Below are 22,788 nucleotides of genomic sequence, written 5' to 3'. Positions count from 1 at the left end.
TAAAACTACTGCAGTTGGAATTATCACCTCAATTACTTTTCAACTGTAGACAATTTCAGTCCATTTGATCCACTTAGGCAGCAATTTAACCAAAGTTTAAGACTTAAGAGAATGCAGCAAATTTAGCACACTTGTAATTTTCCTATTCATGGAAGGCCTAGTGATCACATGTTGATTTCCTTAAGGGTACACGCTGATATTTAAAATGTGTCTTAAACAAAGAGGAGGAGTCATACCATGTTTGAACACGCAGCTACGCTTATTTAAATTAAACACTAAATAAAAACGAATGGGTATTCCTGAGAAGGCAGTGGATAAAATTATGCCTAAAGCAGCTTTCATTTGTGGTATGTTTCTCAGTAAGGATTTGTTTGATTATTTATTTTAATATTCAGTTGAGAAAGGATGATGACAAGTAGATATTACATAGCTCATGTGGTATGCAACCACACAAAGTCCACAGAGAATATGAAGTTGCATATTTTCTTTATTTCATATTAGGTTTTCTTTGAGAAAGCTGTGTAGGCTTGTGAAAAGGAAAAATGAATAAGGAAGTCCAGTGAGTTCAGGAGGGATGTCTGGTTAAAAGTGAACAGTAGGCATTTCAGAGGAGCAGCTTGTAAATGGAAGTCCAAACTTAAGCTATTCAATATGGTAAAATAATTCAGTAAACTTCAGAGGTATGAAGTTGATGCCTATGGACAGGAAATATTATTCTAGCCAAAATAAATTAATTTCTGAGTCTGCTGAATAGCATACTACAGGAAGAGACCATGCTAGAACTAGTAAAATTCTTTAAAATCCCTTCAACACCATTTTAATTCAAGAGCTATAACTTCCTTTATTAAGATTATTTGATTCCTTTTTAACTATGCTATAATTCTTCCTCTCAAAGTACATTTCATTCCCTTTGTTGGGTTTTCTTGGCATTTTCCCTTGTAATGCTATGGAAAGAATGTACAAAAAATTAATGGGGGCTCTTCAACACATAAACATTCTACAGCACTTCCAAAAAGTTTTCTGCATCCAGGGGTGGGAACTTCCCCTGAACTGTACAGATTGTACACTACATGTTAGAGACTGTGCATTGGCCAGACCGCGTTTCTATATGCGTGAGTGCATTCTCCTTCTTCAAGCACTTAAGATAAAACGTTTCAAGGTGGTACCACGCTGTTTCTCCCTCTAAGGTGAGGGGGAATCATGTTTGGCCCAAACCATTTGTAAATTGTCCCCCAAATCCTTGGTAGCAGATGCTCTTAGATCACAAATCCAACTACTAAAGAGTTTCAATTGACAACCAAATGACAATTTGAATTTTTTTCATTTACAGAACTATCACAGCATATTCGGTTTCCATGTGCCTTGCGTTTGCTAACCTAGTGACCATAAGAAATTATGGATCATCACACCTGAAAAATACATATCCATTGAACTAAGTTCCCAAATCCTTTCACAAGTCCTGTATATCTCAAATTGCTTTAGGAAAGCAGATTGAGAAATCGCCTTTTACAAAGACTTTATCATCAAAGTGAAGTTGTTCCAGTATTTATGTTTAAATGTTTTAATTTTATCTACCTGAAAATATTTTTGTGACCTTATTTAAAATTTCTTTCTTAGTGGTAGCAGTCACTTGTTCCCTAAGAATAAATGCCAGGTGTGAGCACAATATAAGAATAAAATGAAGTGTGTTCCCCCACTAATTATGTATCACCACACATGTTCATGACGTGAATGGAGTAGTCAACTTGAGAGCGACTTAATTTTCTCATTGAATTCTCTTCCAGGCATTTCAATTCAAGGTATTCAGAATTATTCCATCACCAGGAAATATTATTGAGATCTGTTTTAAAGGTTTTAAACTTTTAGCTAAGACTCTCAATTTGGAATTTTGGCTTCTCCCAGGTAAAAGAGGTATTAGCATAAAAAATTGCTCATGGTGTTAGAGCAAGCAAGGGCCTTCCTTAATTAATTAGATATAATTGAGAAAATGATATGCAACTCTGAACCTCAATTTTCTTACATGTGGTATGGCATGGCTACATTAATACCAATAATTTATTGTTACGATGAACTAGGGTTCTATAAAACACCGTGACAACAAACTACTATGCCTATGTCTATACTATGAAAGGATTTTAAAAACTTTTTGGAAATAATAAATTAAACGATAACTGAATTTTCCACAAATGTGTGAAGCTGCCTCATGGAAATTCCCTGCTAGCAATGCCGGCCAATGGAGAAACTCAGAGAGAGTTTGTACCCATAGATTTTATATTTTGAATTTTCACTGTATGCACATTTAAACTAATAAAAAATTCATGTGAAAGGGACAAAATTAGTAGCAAAGACACTACATTCCATTCGGTGGAATAGACAAAGAGCCTAAGAAAAATAAAAATGCAAGAACATTGACCTTTCTTACACCCTTTCACATCAAGGAAATGTGTTTCACCCAGGCTGTTTGCGTGTGTGAGACACCCAGAGAGAAGTTTCTTTGGCCCCTTCTGTTTCTAATCACGCTGTAACTCTCTGAATGGAATTTACTTAAGGTGTTAACAACATAATGGCTTGGTCTTTGGGTTTGTTTGATTTTTGCTCACATCCATGTCACACTTTTCACCTGTGATAGTACTGCTTTAGTTTCATCAGGAAATGTTTTCTTTTCCCCTTGCCTTCTGTTTCTCCCTACCACACCTTTCTGAGGAATTGTAATCCAATACACTAGCCGATCTAAGCCATATATTTACTTCATTTGGAGCTTAGGACAGGACGAATCTATATGAACATTTGTTTAATACACGTGTCTCCTGGTATCTCAACCATAGAGGAAATGCAATACACTAAATTCTGTTCATCTCAGTACAGAAGGCTGTTCTTAGAGACGCTTACGAAAGCTCACAGTTCAGAAAATGGTAGTATTCTCAAATACAGCTTTTATGTTTGACAATTCCTAAATGGTTGATTACACATCTGTCAGCACTAATTTATCTTAGACCAATGAATTCTTTTTGAAACATTGAATTCCCTATCTGGTAATTTGTTAGAGAGGCTTAATGACTTGTTAGACAGAGTATATAAAGCTACACTTTTTTTTGATAGATATAACAAAACTTGAGCCTATTTTCTACCATCAGTTTAATAAAATTCCATGTCATACTTTCTCTCACTAATGCATTATTATATATGGAAAATACCCAAATATACATCTGAATCATAATGCCACTTGAAACAGTGTTGAAAACATTCACCGAACATACTTTTTGAGATCATCAAGAAAAGTTCTATGAGCGTCATAAAAACTGACATAATTAACACAAGGGTCAACATATTATGATAATTTCATTAATGACCTAGAAACTATAGTAGGCTTTTATTAAAGCTATGTCTTTTTCAAAACAAATCCAACATACATATACTGCATTTCTTATAATAAGGTGTCTTAGATCATTTTAGATAGTTACAGAAAGTAAGAAGTCATTAACCTGTGATGAAAGTGCTTAATGATATTAGATGAAATACACCCTAGGTTGATATTATAGTTCTACTTAAAGAACATGCAGAAGTAGGAAATGCTTCAACCTATACTATTGGGTCAAAACAACAAAGACTCTATAATTTTTTGGAAAAGACTTCCCCGTTGAAATCTCAACAGTAAATCTGATCTAAAACCTAGAACAAAGACACAGTTATTAATACAGAGCACCAACACTATCAGAATGGCCACTTAATCATCTGATATGCTCCAGCTCATAGAAATCACCCCGACTCTAGTCAACAATAATATTCTGATGGGAGGGAGTTTTCTATGACTGGAGGGCAACTAGGCTCTAAACTGCACTTGACTTTCCTCTAGACAATTCTGTAATTTAATTCTATTTTTTATAATGAATTGAGTCAGTAGTTCTTCTCCTGAGCCTTTCTCTGAAGACCTTGCCATCTGTTACACAAGAGAAAGAAACTCAGTCCTTCTGCACGTTTGCATTCTTATTGATTTATGCATTCTTCACATGGGAGTGGATAAAAAGTTTGTTATAAACAGTTGTAAAACTCTGTAAGTTAGAAAATGGTTAAAATAAGCAAGTTTCCAAACTTATGTAGCAGTTTATTTCACCAAAACAGCCAGTTTACGTGAAAATTGCAATCATATTTATGTCTCATCCTATAACAAGCGAAATGACAAGAAACAAAAACAGAAACGGTTAGCCATGAATCAATGACATATTTTAAAGTCTTCTGTTTCTAGATAGCCCCCCTCAAGGACATGATCTCTGTCTACGCTGATATGAAATTGGTGATTTTTTGTTTTCACCGTTGGTTGCCTAATTTCTTTTGTCTGTGTTCAATGACCAATCTTATGGTTCCAGACAATGTGCTTTAATAATCTAGAGATTTTATTTTCAATAGACAGAGGACATCAGGCATTTGCTGACCAATATTCCAACATGAGACTCTTTGAAATTGGCATGAACATTTTAAGTTATTTTACCAATGATTTTGTCTAACACTTTATTCACACAGACCAAGAAGCATCTATCACCTTGAATTTTAAAATCAATCACTTGTATTTATCAATTATTCATAGAAAGGTATAAAATTAACCTAAATAAAAATGTTAGTGAATTAGTATGGGTTCTTTCTTTGACTTCTGGTCAGATATAATATATTGCAACATATTGTTGTTAGAGTAAGTCAGATTTGAGTTTACTATTTAATTAAGAGAAGGGACTTTTGAAACAGAATGTACCACACAGCAACAACTACAATGACCCTTCACTAAAGAAGTAATTTACATGGCATGTTTTTTTTCTAAACACTTTTCTTGTGTTTTTAAACAATTTTAGGACCTATAATTCACATATCATAAATTTCATTAGTTCAACCATTTTCAAACACATTGTGTAGGTAGCACAATAACTTGTAGAACATTTCTTCTTCCTTGTATTCATTGTGATTAGCTCCCCATTTCCTACCAACCTCCCCTGCAATGCCCCAGGAAATTCAGTTGCTGTCCCTATAGCTTTACCTAATCCAGATTTCATATACAGAAAAAATATACAAAATCAAAACAAGGCAACAACGTCCACAAAGACCAACCCAACAGCAATGATAGGTTAAAATAGAAAGAAAACAAACTCAATCAGAAAGAAAGCAGAACAAGCTGTCCTGTTCGCCCCTTGCTGAAACTGCAAAGATCCACCCTACCAGGCACTCTGATAACAGGGCCGTCCCCTCCCCAAGGTCCATAAGGTAGTCACTGGAGGCTTCGTCCACGTGAGAGATTACAAATGGGACTGGGGCTTTCACTCTCATCCATAGCTATTTACAAATTGAGGGTTCAAAACTTAAGCTTTAATTTCATCCCCCTTCTGGATTTGGATTTTAATATTTACAATCCTTGGATCAAGAAGTGTTTTACAACTCAGGTAAATAGCTTTGTTTTCGTCGTGAACACAGTAACTGTCGGTTCAATGTCGGTCTGTGCGGCTCTTCTTCACTATTCTGGATGTTGTCCAAAGCCAGTCAACAGGACAAGTATAGGATCGACCAAAAAAAGTACTTAATGTCGGACCACTAGCTGTGTCTTTATTACTGACCCTTACTTGCAAGGAGTAATTGGAAATGTAAATAAAGACGATCATATAAGGAATCAATGAATAAAATGGCCCATAGGCTTTTATAATAGAATATTCATATTTTCTATTTATCTAGCAAATATGAAATTTCTTTGAAAATAGAAGTGTTATATAAAACACATATGTTATCATTTATGTATGTCCTTTTTATTCCCTGTTTTCCAAGTCAGTCACTGCAGGAATAATAAAATATTCATTTCAATATCAGTAATATATCCAGATTCACTATAAGTTATGGGGAACTGTAGGAGAAATTTTCATAGATTATGTTTTGCTTTACAAATAATTCATTGTATATACATAAACTGCCATGAATTTTCCCCAAAACTATAATGTGGAACACTTACTATTTAATGGAAATAAAACCTAACATACAGAAATTGCAATTTATTGAGGGGATGCCATGTAACAGACGTGGAGTTAAACAAGCCTGAGTTTGAACCTTCACCTTGACTTGCCTAGTAATTAGCTGAGCAGCCTTCCGTTTCCTGAACTGTGAAATATGGACAGCAATATTTATATCATGGAGTTGTTGATAGAACCAGATGAGATACTTTGAAAATGTCGAGCTCAGTCCTTGGCTGCCTGACAAGCATGGAGTGGTATTCAGTAAATATTAACTTATCTTTCCCCTCCCTTTCTGTGTCTCCTTACCCTCTGATTATGATTTTCCCACATTTCAACCCTCGCCTAGAGTTAATTCAATTTAAATAGGTATGAATTAATGAAAAAGTGAAAAAATTACCTGAATAGGTAATTCACTAAATACAAGATAAAAGCTCAGTTTTTGTACCTAGGCAGTCATTATTACCTCAGTTTCCACAGTTGTCGCTATTTTTAAATACATTTCTGTTCTATCTGAGGCTACTTGTTCTTGAGTTGAATGTTATACTATGTCAAGTTAGAATACACCTTCTTGATATATTATAATGCAGTGTAAAAGAAGAAATACAAGAAAAAATTTAGCAAGGAAAATATTAAATCTTTTAAAATGATGTGATTCACATCCATGGATAAAGCAGTATAATTAGAAAATTAATTTCTATTAAAATAAGAACTGTACAACAGGAGCTACTGATAATCCCTTAGTCTACTAAATAAGGATATTCGGATCAGAGTAGCATGACATGTGTAAAAGAAATGTATGAAGTACAATTGCAATTAGTAATAAGCAGGCGTACAATGTCATGAGTTAGTAAATGCTCTCTGGATCGGTGAAAAAGAGGAAGGCCCTAATGAGGTGGAGGATGCCGAGCCAGCAACCATGGCTTCAAGCGTAGGAATAATCATGAGAAGACCGCCGAGCAGGCAGTGCTTGTCTGTTGGGCACAGAGCGGCTGTGGGTCCAAACAGGCCATACGGCACCTGGCGATGGAGACAATGGTTCTGATTCTATTCAGTTTTCCTAAGCTGCTAGGTAACACGTGTCAAATAGTCAGTGAACAGTTATTTGATATAAAGTACAGCTTTTAATAAAAGTACCAGGTGAGAGACAATGATGAGATCATTTCTATTTTCTTTTAAGCATGGTTATAACCTGATATTTCTCTTTGTGTTTGGTTTGGTTTTATTTTTCTTGCTTTAATGTAATTAAATTGTGTGTATCTGATTTCATGTTGTGACAATACAGATGGAGAATTGTACTCTGGCACTGCTGCGGATTTTATGGGGCGAGATTTTGCTATCTTCAGAACTCTTGGACACCACCACCCCATCAGAACAGAGCAGCATGATTCCAGGTGGCTCAATGGTAAGTGGTGTATCCAGTAACGCAGGTTCATGCCATGAAGTAACTGTACTGTATCATTGGAGAAATTTTCCTTCCAACTAAAAATGTAGCTGGAGATTTATTATGCTGGTGAGCTAAATGATAGTGGTGACTTGGGGACTGTGGGTGTGAGAAAACTGAGCAAAAAGAGAAAAGAGAGATTAAAAATATAGGATAATATTTGCTTCGTGCCAAAACTGAAGTTTCTCAGTGGACAGCTATGGTAGGCGTGGTCATGCAGACACGGAGAGGAGCCAGCATGTGTGTGGGGAGGGGTTAAAAAAAGATAAGCTAACTAAGCTAAGTCATTATCAACCCTGATTTCTCGAGAAACCAGAACAAATCTCACAAAGCAGGTTGTTTTTTTTCTTCCACATCTTTTAGGAGTGGAAAGTTATTGATGGTTTAAGTAAAATCAAAGCACTGAAAATGATATCAGGTTGATTATGTTTTCACATTTTTAAGAGTTTTTGCATCAATATTTCATTTCATATTACTTTATCCTTCCCAACCTTTCTCATTTTATAGACCAGGAAATTAAGACCAATATCTTACCTAATCCCTTAATCAAAGGTTTTGGGCAAGAACACAGTTTCTTGAAATCACCTCTTCCCTTACTACCATTGAGTGGGTTTGTAATTATAGCAACCCGATAAGGCAAGAGGAGAACTGTTTCTTAGGGTTTCTGAGACTCTCCATCCTCACAGGCGCTAACAGCCTCATCTCTCTCCCATGGTGTTGCTGATAGGTTTGAGAAATGGACCTTGCTGTTAGCAGTCCATGCTTAACCTACTGTACCACCAGAAAGATATGCTGTGTGTGGGCGGGGGGCGTGATCCTTAACTGTTTACTGGGAAAGAAAGTCAAGGCTGTCTTCCACAGAGTTGCTGTTGGTTTTGCACTGTGAACCATGCAGATCACAGCCCAACTCAAAACCAGTACAGCACCGGCTCCTTCCTTTCTCTTCCTCTCTCTCACACACTAAAGATCGATAGAGAGATAGCTGTTATATATATGTAATTTGGCTACATCATAAAATGTCAAAATGTATATACCTAAAATAAATTTGATGTTCAGCTTTTACAACAAATCATTTTTCTTTCACCTCTGACAAAAAGTATATTTTAAATGATTAATTTTAAATTTGTAAAGGATTTGCATAAATATTCCCAAAATTATCCTCTCAGTTATTATTTATAATATCTGTCTTTAACTTTATAAATTAAAGCTGCCTAATCTCTTAGACCATGAACTTTTTCCTAGTTTCACATGACTCATTAGTAAGAAAAGAACTCATGTTCTCAGTAGATACTTGATTATCTCTCTTTGAACTTTCATGAAACGTGCTTTGCCTGTTCCTTGTACTGGACAAATGCAAACAGTATTTATTTCTGTTCTCTGTTGACTTGATAGAGAAAAATCAAAATACTTTATCTGGATAATTCTATCTCTGTTAATTTAAAGGGCCATGTGTTTTATGTGCTATTGCCTCATATTGCAATGTGATTATTCAAAATATGTAACACACCTCAACTTAGCTCCAGCAAGAGTTCCTCCCTCCTGCCAGGACACTTGATTGTTCTGTGTCTCAGTGAGAAGGATGTGTCTCATAGCTTCCAAGCTTAGTGCTTCTGCCTGTGCCATTACTTAATCGCATTGATGTTCTTCCAGAAATTTACCTAATTTACATTTCTTTCACTGCCTTTTTCTTTTCTTCACTACTAATTCATTCTCCTGGGCCTTTAAACGTGTTCATTTAAGCTCTCCAGAACCCTTCTTTTAATTGTGCATTGGTAGGATGTTTCCATATGTCTAAATTCATAACTGGGTAGTTTGCTTTCTCACCTCCAATAGCTCACATGGTCACTTTACATCTGACTTACACCTACTATGATAAAAGTCACTATTAGCTTCTAGAATCGAAACACACACATACACACCAGTCTCGGTCCTAGTTATACACTTCTGCAAGTGTTTATTTTTACTATTCTTTGAAATTACCACACTCATTGGCAACATCAAGCCTTCATGTCCAGAAATATTTTTGTTCTTTTTAAACCAAGAATAACACATACTTATTCATAGACTCAACTTAAATGTAACTTTTCTTTAAATAATAACAGTTTGAAACAACTGGGTTTCCCTGCTTTGTTTTGTTTTTAATTTCTTTTCATTTTACAATATTCTGTTATGCTCAGCAGAGAGCAGGCCTTCAAAAAATTAGTGGGAAAATACTATTATCTTATTTAATTCACTGTTTCCACGAACTTTCTTTGTGCTCCAAACTTATCTGTCTTAACACAATTCCAATTGACCATAATTTTAATTCAGATAAAATTATAATGTTTTCAAAATCTTTTTACTATAAAATGTAGGTGTTTTATCCTTGCCCCCTGCCCACCCTCAGTTATCTTTCATATGCAAGAAAGCAAAATCAGTAGGAAGAAACTCCTTTAACATTGATATCTGTGCTCTCTGGAAACAGGAAAATGTATGTGAGAGGGAAAATATTTTGCTTTTGTTTGGAAAAAAGGAGACTTTGATCTACAAAGAAGCCTGAAGGGGATGCAAGCTTTCACTGTCCCTGAAAAATAAACCTCATTATAAGAAGGACTAGCATAAGGGAGTGTGTAGTATCCATTTCATTTTTTATGGTTTGGGAAGAAAAAAGCCATCAAGTGAAGGCTGGTTTTGTGCAGCACACTCACACATGTTGACAGCTGAGGCTGAAGAATTTACACTGTGGGAAAATACGGTCATTGTCCACAGCTCTGTACTTCCTCTCTGAATCTGTGTAGTTCATGTGAGAATTCAGTTATCAGTCTCTCAGCACTAAACGTGAGAACTGCGTTTTCCAAATTAGCACGGAGGCTGCATCTGACAGGGTGCAGAAACCAGAACTGGTGCAGGATGGAGGATGTAGACATGTTGGAGATAGGACCAAGGGACTCTGACTCATGAGCCTCATGGAATTAAATACCATTCCAGAATAAAATTGGAAACATAATGTTTGCACATTCATGCATAAAACAAATGAGTGTGGAGGCACCAGTGCACACTGCACAAGCATCTGTGCCTGCCAAGAGTGAAAAAATGACCTTGCAAGGGACTGTTCGAAGGGTCTTCAAGGCTATTAAAATTAATCTTGGCACAGGACTTGTTCCAAATCAATTCAATTCCATTAGAAAGATCAGTTGGCCTATTTTAGATGAACATTAATTTCTGTTTCTCCTAAAGAAAAATAGCAAATACAAGAGTAGTCTGGAACTAAATTTTTAAATATCTTGATTTTTTTTTTAAATGGGGTTTCATTAATTTCATAATTAGTCACTAAAATGTGAATTTAAAAGTGCCAATAAAGCTTGAAGTTCCATTTCATTTTAAAGCAATGGATGAGGAATGAATAACACTTGAGGGAAGCTATCTAAGAGCGATCGAGGCTATTGATTTTTACCATAACTGCTCTCTGTACTTACTTCCACTAGCCCTTAATTTAAAGTCTCTGAAGCTGAGAACAAATTTCATTTCAGAATTTTTACTCGTTGATTTGATACCTAGCTGTTTTTTTATATGATCCTTTCGGTATAGCTAGCTCAAATTTACTTTTCTAAGTGATGGAATCATTTTCAGTACTGTTTGCCTTTTGGACTAAGATTGGGAGAGTAAGTCATTTGAAAGAGACTGTGTGTTTTAAGAAAGAGCCTTGGGGACATAGTGGTGACTGAGTCGGGCTGCTAACTGCAAGATCAACAGTTCAAATCCACCAGCTGTTTGTTGGGAGAAAGATGAGGTTTTCTGCTCCTATAAAAATGTACAGACTAAGAAACTCACAGAGGAAGTTCTACACTGTTCTTTAGGGCCCTCGTGTATCAGAGTCCACTCAATGGTGATAGTGAGACATTCTTAGAAGAAGTCTTGTAGCACAAAGGTTAAACACTTGGCTGCTGAGAGGTTGGCAAACCTATCCAGGGACTACACACGACATATGTGGCTCTCGATTGCCCTAAATATCCAGCCGAGGAAACACTCTGGGCAATTCTACTCTGTCACCTCGGGATGGCTGTGAGTCAGAAATGACTGCACTGTACACAAAACATGCACTTTAGATTGAGATAACTTCGACACACCTTAAATTGGGGCCTTGTATTAAGTTTTTTTTCAGGATGTTTTCGGGATAAAACATGACAATGTATAAAAATCATCAATCAAGCTCTTGGCACTAGCACTTTAAACCAGTTCACTCCAGTTTGATCTTCTGCTTTGAATTTTTATCCTCCCCCCTCCCACCCCCAGATATACTGAACCAGAATCTGTGCTTTAACAAGATTCTTATGTACACATAAGAATTGCTCCGGGACCTGTAAGAACCACCTAGAGACTGTGAAAATACAGATTCTGAGGCAGTGTTATCTAGAGTGGTAATGCAGATTCTCAGCGAGGGGGGGATGGGGTGTCAAACCAGAATGAACCGGTTTGAAACCCGACATGGCACTCAGTAAGTGCTTAATAATTGCCAATTATATCTGTATCCTCTACCGCCTTTGCAGGGATGGAAGTGTCATCAGGCTCATTCGGTCAGTGATTGTATTTGAGTTGGGAGAGAGGGCAGCTGGAGTCAAGTTTAATATGCGAAACCTCACGGAATCGTGAGCAGCCAGGCCTGACGCACCCAAACAGACCTAATTACAGTGCCCGGCGTGTGGGACCGCCCCACTTCTTTCAGGAAGACCTGTTTTCTCTTAGTGGCATTTCCTGAAAGGATCGTGCTTGTGGACAGACCAACCCGCTTGGTTTTTTTCTGTAATTGAAATGGTATGTGCCGCGTCATTCCACTTCCCCCTGCTTCTAGCATGCGAGCAGGATCGCATGCCCTCACTGGAATCAGCCTGGCTTCCTCTGTGCCAGTGCACTGGGATGTGCTATGTTCTTCTCAAAGGTAAATTGCTCCATTAGGTGCATTTTTAGAAATGATGGATTTGGAAATATGACTATCAATAAGTCATGAAGGCACATATTAAAGCTACATAGCACCAAATACCCCTTCTCAAATCATGTGCACAGCTCTTCAGGTATATTGTTTTAAATCTAATTTTTGGAAGCACACATATGTCAGAGTATCATTGGATATTTTTCATTAAGTGAAAGATTTCCAGCTTTGTGTAATTTCAGACTTCTTAATGATGCCATAGTGGATTAGTTCATGGCTTAAGATAAACCGACTTTTTTCACTGACTTTTCGAGAAAGCCTTCTAGCCCTTATTTTATGGTTGTGTTTTATAGATGCCTAGTAAGCATTCAGTTCAAACAATAGCAACAACAAAAATGTTTCTTAGGTTTCCAAGACTATGAAAGGGGGACTAAGAATACAGACCTTTTGACTTTCACATCACATGCTCTATGAGCTGTCATTTCTAGTCACTTAATATCATTGCAGCCAGGTATAGAGACACAAATAACAATGACTATACTTATAGCTATTCTTCCTGGAATTACACTGAAACACTTAAACATTTTAAATAAGAATTCCTATCTATATCTAAACAAAATATAGTTATTCCAGTTTTGATTATTCTAAAATCTCTTACCAATATATATGTTTTCCCCTTTTAATCCCACTGAATAGTATTCATCCATTCAAGGATAGTCCTTTTTAAAAACAAAAATATGCCATGAGTGTCCAAGTGCTGATATATTTAATACACTCACGACATATGCTTTTTTCCCTTTGAGAACTGGAATTTGTCCAAATGTGCCCTGATTTAATTCTCCTTTCCCTTGGTCAGTTTCCTCCTCACACGTTACTTAATGATGATAATCACTTTTAACCTGTTGTATCTGAAATCAGAGTGCCCTAGTGAAAAATAAATAATAAGCAAACTTTTGTGGGAAAAATGAACCCGCAGTTTCTATCTGCTTGATAGCTAGATGGTCTGTTTGTTTGTTTCCAAGCTTTAGGGAACTCTAACTGAGTCACGTTGTTAGCTTGTATTTGAAAAATAAATAAATAAATCATGGGATAAACTGTACAGCTTTCAAATAGGACAGTCTTCACAGATTGTATTGCCTATTGAGGCATTAACATTGGAACTAATTAACATTGGTGTTAATATTCACCTAAAATAATTTCATGTTAAGATTTGCACAAGTCTTTAAATTAAAACCAACTTCTCTTTTTCTCTTGGTTCAGACAATTTTCTCTCTGGTCTCACCATCAGCTTAATGACTACAGAGCCTGTCTGTACCAATTTCCTCTCCTGGAGCCGCCACTTTCAGAGCACAGTGGGCCTCAATAGGGATTTACTGCCGACTGGGTAATCAGGGTTCATGTGTGCAGTGACATCAAGCAAGAGATTTACCCAGAGAAGTGGATGCCATGACAATGCGTGTAACCATGGTGTGACCGGCCTCCCTGACATGGCTCTCAAAAGCTTTCCCTCTGTGAAAACAGAAGCCTGTTTGCAAATTAATTAGTTTCTGGCGGCAGCTTGATTGTTGACCCAGAGCTTGTAGAGTGGAAAAACAATCCGATTAGTGTGCTCAGGGTAAAAGACCAGTGCGCACTTGCGTGTGGCTTGCTCAACTATTGAAGCTCTGAATGGAGTGAAACAAATTCTTTTCTGAGAAGCCTAGGCAGAGGTTAAGTGTGATGAGCCTAGAGCCCCCAACAGCAGGGGCTAGGGAATTAAAGGATTTTAACCACATAAAGCTGAATGACTGGAAGCAATCCTATTGAATTTCAATGGCATGGGTAGTTTTGATTAAAAAAAAAAAAGAAGTCATTTGTAAAATTCTAATCATTATGAACCAAAAGAATATGTTTATAATAATGCTCTTATATTAAAAGAGTTTCCCGAAACAAATATTTTCAGAGGGAAGCTTTCAGATGCTATTGGAATGGAAGGTTTAGTTAGCAGGTCTCAAAGTGCCATGTGAACTCTAATTGGAAAGGATAGTTATAAAGTAAGCTAGCTTTCTGTATTGGTAAAATATGTTGCTTAATATATTTACGTTAGTTATTTTATTATGTGTAATCCTTGACCAAAGAGAATTATTGACGTGTGATAACATATTATGCTATTTATATTATGCATATTATATTTGTTTTTTTAAAACATCCAACTCAATCCTTACATCCAGATATGATGTCTACAATTTTAAAAGGAATTCTGAATGCAGTTTTTGGTCATTAAGATGTCCTTTAATCCCAGAGTTATTGTTTCGGCATCACCTCACACAGTGAACTGTATGGACTTTGGTTTTCAGTTCCCACTGCCAGAGGTCTCCCGGAAATAAGTCCTGATCTCAGTCTCACTTTCCAGTTCAACAGTCATTTCTGTCTCTTCATTTACAAACCATTGAAATCCACAGTTCTCTGCTTGTCAAATCTTTGATAATCGAATCCTCTGTGAACTCACCGATATTAAACAGCCATTAAACCTTGTCATTCTCCCAGTAGGTTTAAAATGTTCTCTCCGTTGAAGCCCTTGGATGTGCTGTTACTGTACATGTTTATCACAAGCCCATAGAACCCTTCAGTAGGATATAGCAGGTACTGAATCAGGAGCTCCTTAATGAATATTCTTCTCAGATTCTGAAGTTGAATGTTCTAATTTGTAAACTAGAACCTCCACAGACTACTTTGATATTGATATGTTTTACTTTCCATCACATCATCACACATTTTTTATTTGTAAAATAGAATTAATAATACCACTTGCTGTTTTTCTGAGGAAACATGAGATATGGACTAAAAAAAAGTCAATCAGACAGCATATGATGAAACATGAAATATTCCTAGTAATGGTAGTTTTTGTCATGGCTGTGTTTCGTGTATAATATACATTTGGCAAGTTAATACAACGAACCAGTCTGAAATTCTCCTCAAGCTATCTCGTCTTCATTCGAACAACCACTAAGTGTTTAATGTATTAGTGCATCAAGCATTTATAAAATGTGTAGGTTTAATAATGTAATATCACATAAAAATCTTTCAATGAGTCTTAAAAATAGGCAAGCAAAACCGAACTCACTGTCATCGATGTTGATGTGCAGCGGCCCGTCTGGGGGTCTGGGACCTGTGACTGTTGACGGGAGCAGACTGCCACTCTTTCTCCCGCGATGCCAGTGGGAGTTTCAAACTGCCGACAAGGCGACTTGCAGCTCAAAGCACAACCACCACACCCGCAAGGCTCCTAAAGACAGACAAAGGATTCAGTAAATAACCGAGGCTAAATTTCCATACATGTGCTATTTAAGTGTAAAGTTAATTTAAGTAATTACAGTACTAATCAGAACCCTGGTGATGTAATGGGGTACACATTGGACTGGAAATGGCAAAGTTGGCAGTTCGAAACCACCATCAACTCTGGAGAGAAAGATGAGGCTTTCTGCTCCTGTAAAGATTTACAGCCTTGGTAACCCATAGAGTCAGGTCTACCCTGCTCAATGGGGTTGCTATGAGTCTGAATTGAATCAATGACTATGAGAGAAGTATAGTAGTTAGGATTTAATTAAAGAAACCATTAGATACATTTTCTAGTAAAAGTTTTCCTAATAGATTGGTTAAGAGAGACATTGATTTTACATATTAGGGGTAAAACCCCATGTACACTACTATTTCACAAGGGAACTTTCAGCACTTTTCATGATAGGATGTTATGCGTAACATTTGGGGTAGGCGTTGGGAGCCTGGCGTCTGTCAAGCTTGCTGCCTGCTTTGGGCAGTAACCCAGGACAGGAGACAGCTGATTTAATCGCTCTGTGCTGCGAGTTTCCCAGTTTGTGAATGGAAACAATAATTGTTCCACCCTCAAACAGTTGTTCTGAAGATCAGGCATGAGTTAATTGAGGAAAAACCCTTGGAATAGCGATTGTTGCCAAATAATGGCCTGGAACGGGGGATCTCAGCTGATGGTAACTGATTTCACAATATTTTGTTAAAGTTTCTAAGATATGGACAATCAGAATATATTGTCAATAAGATGGTAGTAAAATGCACATTCTTACTTATCTGAACATCCACATATGTCTAAGGAAGGAAATATGGCCACAGGAAGTGACAATGATCGAGAGCCTTTCCTAAGATGAAGGCATACATGCAGAGCGCCCAGAATCGCCAATTCCTTTTGCTGAAAGCAAACGTCCTACTGCTACACATCCATGACCAAAAAAACACTCTAATAATAATTATTAAGTGCCTTACAGATAACAAAAAAGCATTGCAATGTCCTAAACGTCATGTATTAAAAGACAAATGACAAAAGATTACCCATGAAAGGGATGTTTGAAATGTTTTCTTAGTAAATTTAAATAACATTTTAGTGCACTTAGATGCCACCGGAGTTACAGTGCTGAGCTGCACACTGAAGAGTTGGCACATAAACTGTTCCGATGCTCTGCAAGGAAAAACACGTGACAGCTGGTGATGTGGTGGGCAAGGCTTGGGCGCTGACAGCAAGAAACCACCAACCTCTCCACGGAGGAAGGCTTTCTGCTCACATAGAGTTACAGCCCACCACACCCGGTAAAACAGTAAGGGCGGCAACAGAACAGCCAGGGGAGCAGAGCAAGGAAGTCCCGAGAGCATGGCACCCCATCTTTCAACGGGAGAACACTCCTAAAGGTCAACAAACAGACCTTGAACTATTTACAGGCCTTTTCGTGTGTCATTGGTTTTGCTGTTGTTTTTCTCTTCTTGCTGTTTTGCTCTCTCTTGTGTTTTGTGTATATTATTATCTCTGCAGGTCTCTCTAGATAGGCTGGATAACAATCTGGTGGAGAAACCAACTGGACCAACGGTTCTGGGGGACATGGGAAAGGGGGAGGTAGAGGAAAGGAAGTGGGTATTAGCAAACCAAGGGACAAGGGAGCAAGTGATCCAAAATCGATGGGAAGGGGGGTGTAGGAGGCCTGGTAGAGTTTAACCCAGGGCAATGTAACCAAGAGGAATTATTGAAACCCAAATGAAGGTTGAACATGGTAGTGGGACAAGAAGAAAGTAAAAGGAAATAGAGGAAAGAAATAGGAGGCAAATGGCATTTATGGAGGTTTAAATACAGGCATGTACATATGTAAATATATTTATGATGATGGGAAAATAGATCTATGAGCATATGTTTATAGGTTTAATATTAGGGTAGCAGATGGACATTGGGCCTCTACTCAAGTACTCCCTCAATGCAGGAACACTTTGTTCTATTAAACTGGCATTCCATGACATTCACCTCCGACATGATAGCTGAAGACAAAGTGGGTGCATAAGCAAATGTGGTGAAGAAAGCTGATGGTGCCCAACTATCAAAAGATATGGCATCTGGGGTCTTAAATGCTTGAAGATAAACAAGTGGCCATCTAGCTGAGAAGCAATAAAGCCCACAAGGAAAAAGCACACCAGCCTGTGTGATCATGAGATGTCGATTGGGATCAGGTATCAGGCATCAAAGAACAAAAACTCATATCATTGCGAATGAGTGGGAGTGCGGAGTGGACACCCAAAGCCCATCTGTAGGCAACTGGACATCCCCTTTCAGAAGGGTCGCAGGGAGGAGATGAGCCAGTCAGGGTGCAGTATAACACCGATGAAACTTATAACTTTTCTCTAGTTCTTTAATGATTCTTCCCCGCCCACACTATCATGATTCAAATTCTACCTTACAAATCTGGCTAGACCAGAGGATGTACACTGGTAAAGATAAGAGCTGGGAACACAGGGAATCCAGAACAGATAAACCCTTCAGGACCAATAAGAGAGTGGCAATACCAGGAGGGTAAGGGGAAGGTGGGGGAGAGAGGGGGAACCAATCACAAGGATCTACTTATAACCCCCTCCCTGGGTACAGAAAATAGAAAAGCGGGTGAAAGGAGACATCAGACATTATAAGACATGAAAAAAATAATTTATAAATTATAAAGGGTTCATGAGGGAAGGAGGGCGGAGAGGGAGGGGAAAAATGAGGAGCTGATACCAAGGGCTCAAGCAGAAAACACGTTTTGAGAATGATAGTGGCCACAAATGTACAAATGCGCTTGACACAATGGATGTACGCATGGATTGTGAGGAGTTGTACGAGCCCCCAATAAAATGACTTTAAAAAGAAAAAAGAATGAGTTACAGCCTTGGAAACTCACAGGGCAGTTCTCTCCAGCTCTTTATGGGCAGCAAGGTTTGGGCCCTCGATGTCAGTGATTTGGGTCCGGTTGGGTCTGCGTCCATAAAGGCATCAGCCCTGGCAGTGCTATGGGGAAGTTCTATGGCTTCATACAGGGTCGCTCCTCTGGATTTCTGAGATTGTAAATTTTACTAGAAGAGAAACACCTCATCTTTCTCCTTTCAATTGCTGACCTTGTGGTTAGTAGACCAATGCAAACCCACCAGGACTCCTCTTTCAGAAATCCACTCATTGCCATCCTGGTGACCCCATCCTAGTGATCCCCTGTGGGCTTCCCAGACGATCACTGCTTCCTGTAGTAAAGAGCCCATCTTTGTCACGCAGTGGAGGTGTCGAACAGCATGTGTAACCACCCCCCAGCAGGGCTCTTCTGAGACTAGCCTGGAAAGCGAAATAAAAGCCCTTCTCCCACACAAACACACACCTTGCTCTCAGCGATTTGTAAAGTTCATATGGCCCATGTAGCCTTCACTTAAAAGTTTCAGTTTATACTATATTCTGTTATAAATGTGGTACTACTTTTAGTTAAAGATATATTAACATATGTAAGTGTGTGTATGCATATATATGTTTATATATATACACACACACATACACATTTGGAAATGAATTAGAATATCCCTTTAGTACTAAATTCAAACATTCCCATTTGCATCCAATTGATTCCAGAGCAAAGCAGCCCTAGACAGGATTTCCAAAGTTGTAAATCCTCATGGAGCAGGTCGCCTCATCACTCTCCCAGGAGCATGTGCTTGGATGAACCTTAGATTTTGTTGTCGGCAGGCCAAGGCTTACCTGACCATACCCCCAGGTCCACTTTGCTAACACTGGTTTTATAAATTATTTTTATAAAATAGTGGTTTATTTGTAAACAATTGTAATTCTATTAATTTTTAAAACTATTAGTACTGATTTTATACATTACTATAGTTACAATTTAAAAATAAATCATTAGAAGTGTAGTTTTTATGATTTGCTACATCACAACTATTTTTAGATTAAATGTGGGCTGATAACATAAGGAAGCCATCAAAAATATGTCTCTCCAATATGCTTATAAATTTGTCTAAGTTTACATAAGTCCAAATAATCACTTTTGTTAATTTAATACCAATTTTAAAAGATGCCAAGGCTTCAATATCGGTAAGATCTATTCAATGTATGCATTTATAAAATCTTAACATAAATGTGTATGAGAAATCAATGACTTCAGATTTAATTTTCCCTTTGGGATGCCCATTTAGTTCTCAGCTTAGTATACAATAGGATTTAAATTACACTTAGTACAGAGTTATATTTTGGGTTTATATATTATACCCCAATTATAGCTGACTGAACCTTAACCTCCCTAATCCTGAGTGTTTAGTAATGCCAAGGCTAATATCAAACTGATGACTGCCACTTCATTCCTTATACCCCCGAGAATCAATATTTGTCTTTCAAATGTGCTCTCTAAATACATGAAAGAGTAAATGCAGGCACTCTGCCTGTGTCCTGGGAGGAGAAAGGCACACGCTTACAAACGTCAGAAAGAAAAAGGGGAATTCTGAAGGTAGAAAGCAGATAAAACATCACACAACGTGACTCATTGTCCGTGAACTCCCAGGACACGGAGGGTTCGTAAACATGGCACTGTTCAGTAACTGACCGCGAGATCAGTTCAAATGCACCAGCACTCCATGGGAGAAAGAAGCAGCTAGCCAGAGTCTCTGTGTGTCTGACAGTGGGTTTTTGTTTGGCTTCCTTTTTAAGATTAACCAACAAAGTACCCTTACATCTTTGATCAATTACGATGATGCATATTTTGGTTGAAGAAAAATTATTAAACTCTAGGGAAGGTGCTGTCTGCCATAAAGTGTTTGATTGTTATCTCTCAGTTTATTTCTGTTGATTTACCTAAAGAGAGAAGGGAAATCACATTATTCATAGATACGATCAAAATAAACAAATACATATTCATAAACACTAAGAGAAATACAATGTATCAGAAAGTGAATTAATGTATATGTAGTTAGGTTAGATTTCAACACCTGATCATTTGTTTTCCCTTTTGACTCATTTTCAGTTTGTTTTATTGTTTCTGCTTCGTATGGATTGAGGGCTCTGTGTTTTCTTTCACTGTTGTGGGGAGCAGTTTGCATTTATGTATTATTTTCTTTATGGGAAATCCAGGATAGGCAAATCCAATGAGATAGTAACCAGATTAATACTTTCTTCAGGTTATGGCAGGGAGATTGTAGCATTTAATGCTACTGAGAGAGAAAGATCTCCTCACCATTTTATATTACTATTATTAGTTTATCAATGAGTAGGAGCATAAATAATTATGAAGATAAAAGCTATCACTAAAATATATAAATCCCTCAGCAGTCTGCAGAGAGACTGAAAAGGACATAGAAAGACAGAAGAAAAGTAGTAATCACTAATGTTTAATAACGGCATCTGGAAATAAATTTGGTCTTCATTACTCAACACTAGTAAACATGTATCACCTTAATTAAGTATGTAATGTTACAAATTGAAATTAAAATGCACAAATCATACTTCCAAGCTTCCTCTAGAAAGGCTTTAGTGAGCTTAGCTATGATGCTTTTATTATAAATTAGGTATGAAACACTCATTAATTGTTACAGGTTAAGAGCATTGCTTAATTATATTGGAACACAAACTAATTAACGAGTGAATGCAGATTGCTCAGATATCTGACCATATGGTCATCAGTAAAATATAATTAAGATACTATGTAACATTATATGATAGGGATAAAACAGCTACATTGTATTAATTGCTGGTTAAGAATAAATTGCTTTTAGGCAGAGATTAAACGATCCATTTTAATTTACTGAATATCAGTGATTTTTCTTTTGCATTTAGTGATTATTTTCTGTTTCCCCAAATCTCTCCCTCCTCATCTATCTCAACTGTGATCTTTGCATCTGTACATCACTGAGGTTTTGTAATTATCCAAATTGCTTTCATAAGGTTTAAGTCACTCCTACTTCCTTTCTGGTTCTTTATGAAGTCTTCGAGGATCACTGATGATAACACAGGGAACCAGGTCCGTTTTTTAGCAGGTAGCAGAGTGATTTGGACAACTTCCATTGTTAACATGCAGTGAGCACCTAACTCGGTAACCAGTACTCTAGTAGCAAACAGGCTGTCAAGAGAGATCCCTACCAAGCTCAGTACATAACGGAGCTTTTGTCAGCGGGAAAATCCTAGAAGTTGTGGCACAGATATGGAGCCATGTCCTTTTATTTCTGAGGTCTCTTACTATTCTGAAGCCATTGTGGAACCCAAAAAGTAAGGAAAAGATGCAATAGCTGAGGCGTTTACTGTAAAATTATTATAGAACATGACAATTTATAAAAATGCATATTCTTACCTATGCAGCAACCCCTAAAGAATACTTGAAGTTCTAAGAGATAAGAAATTGGAAAAACTTAAATAAGTTTTGAGAAAGAAGATGGGAATCAGAAAAGCTGTATATTACTTATAGATAATATAACCATAAATTTAGTAATAATATAAAGGGGGCTTCACAAAGTTCATAGGCAAATTGCATTAAAAGATAATGCATTTTTCACTACAAACTTTTTGAAGCCCCCCTATATAGTATAAAGAAAGTACAACTCTAAAAATATAACTTGTATGCAATGAAGAAGAGAAGGCAAAGAGTATGCATTTAAGAAAGAAAGATGAAAAAATAATGATATGAAATAGAAATTGAAGATTAGGTAAGAATAATGAGAGATCACAGAGAAACCAGGAAATTATACTACTTTTTACTAAGGTGGGGAAGTAGAAGCTTGATAATTGATGCCCCACACTACCGTCTAAAGTAAATAATCTCTACAAATAGTCTAGTAGATTTGAGAAGCAAAATGATACAACAAAACATAAAATCAATGAATTAATCACTAGGAATTATCATTGCTGTTGATAGAGTTACTTTTTCTAAGACCAAGATAGTTTTATATTCCCTTTAAGATTTTAATGTCTTTTAAATTAGTTAAAGAAGTGGTTTTATAAATGTGTTTTAATAGTTCTCTTAAGTATCTTGTACTATCTAATTGATTCACCAAGCTATTATTAATTTTTTTACAGCCAATAGTTATATTGTCTTCCTTTCTTTTTTTTTTTTAACCTTTTATTAGGGGCTCATACAACTGTTATTGCAATCCATACACACATCAATTGTGTAAAGCGCATTTGTACA

General features: G+C 37.0%; 1 protein-coding gene across 4 annotated transcripts in view; it reads left to right on the top strand.

The window, feature by feature from the left end:
- The window catches only part of SEMA3A (semaphorin 3A), a 382,377-nt gene that overhangs the window by 278,446 nt on the left and 81,143 nt on the right, over positions 1-22,788 (top strand). For all 4 annotated transcript variants that reach the window (XM_045288865.1, XM_045288867.1, XM_045288866.1 and 1 more), the window contains one exon: positions 7,264-7,383. In XM_045288865.1, the coding sequence (XP_045144800.1) occupies positions 7,264-7,383 (120 nt within the window). The remainder of the gene's footprint in view (positions 1-7,263; positions 7,384-22,788) is intronic.

Source organism: Echinops telfairi, unplaced genomic scaffold (genome assembly GCF_000313985.2).
Source record: "Echinops telfairi isolate 266 unplaced genomic scaffold, ASM31398v2 ScPeMD7_23;HRSCAF=83, whole genome shotgun sequence".
Lineage (NCBI taxonomy): Eukaryota > Metazoa > Chordata > Mammalia > Afrosoricida > Tenrecidae > Echinops > Echinops telfairi.
The sequence above is the reverse complement of the archived record's forward strand: the minus strand, read 5'-3'. Positions and strand labels throughout refer to the sequence as shown.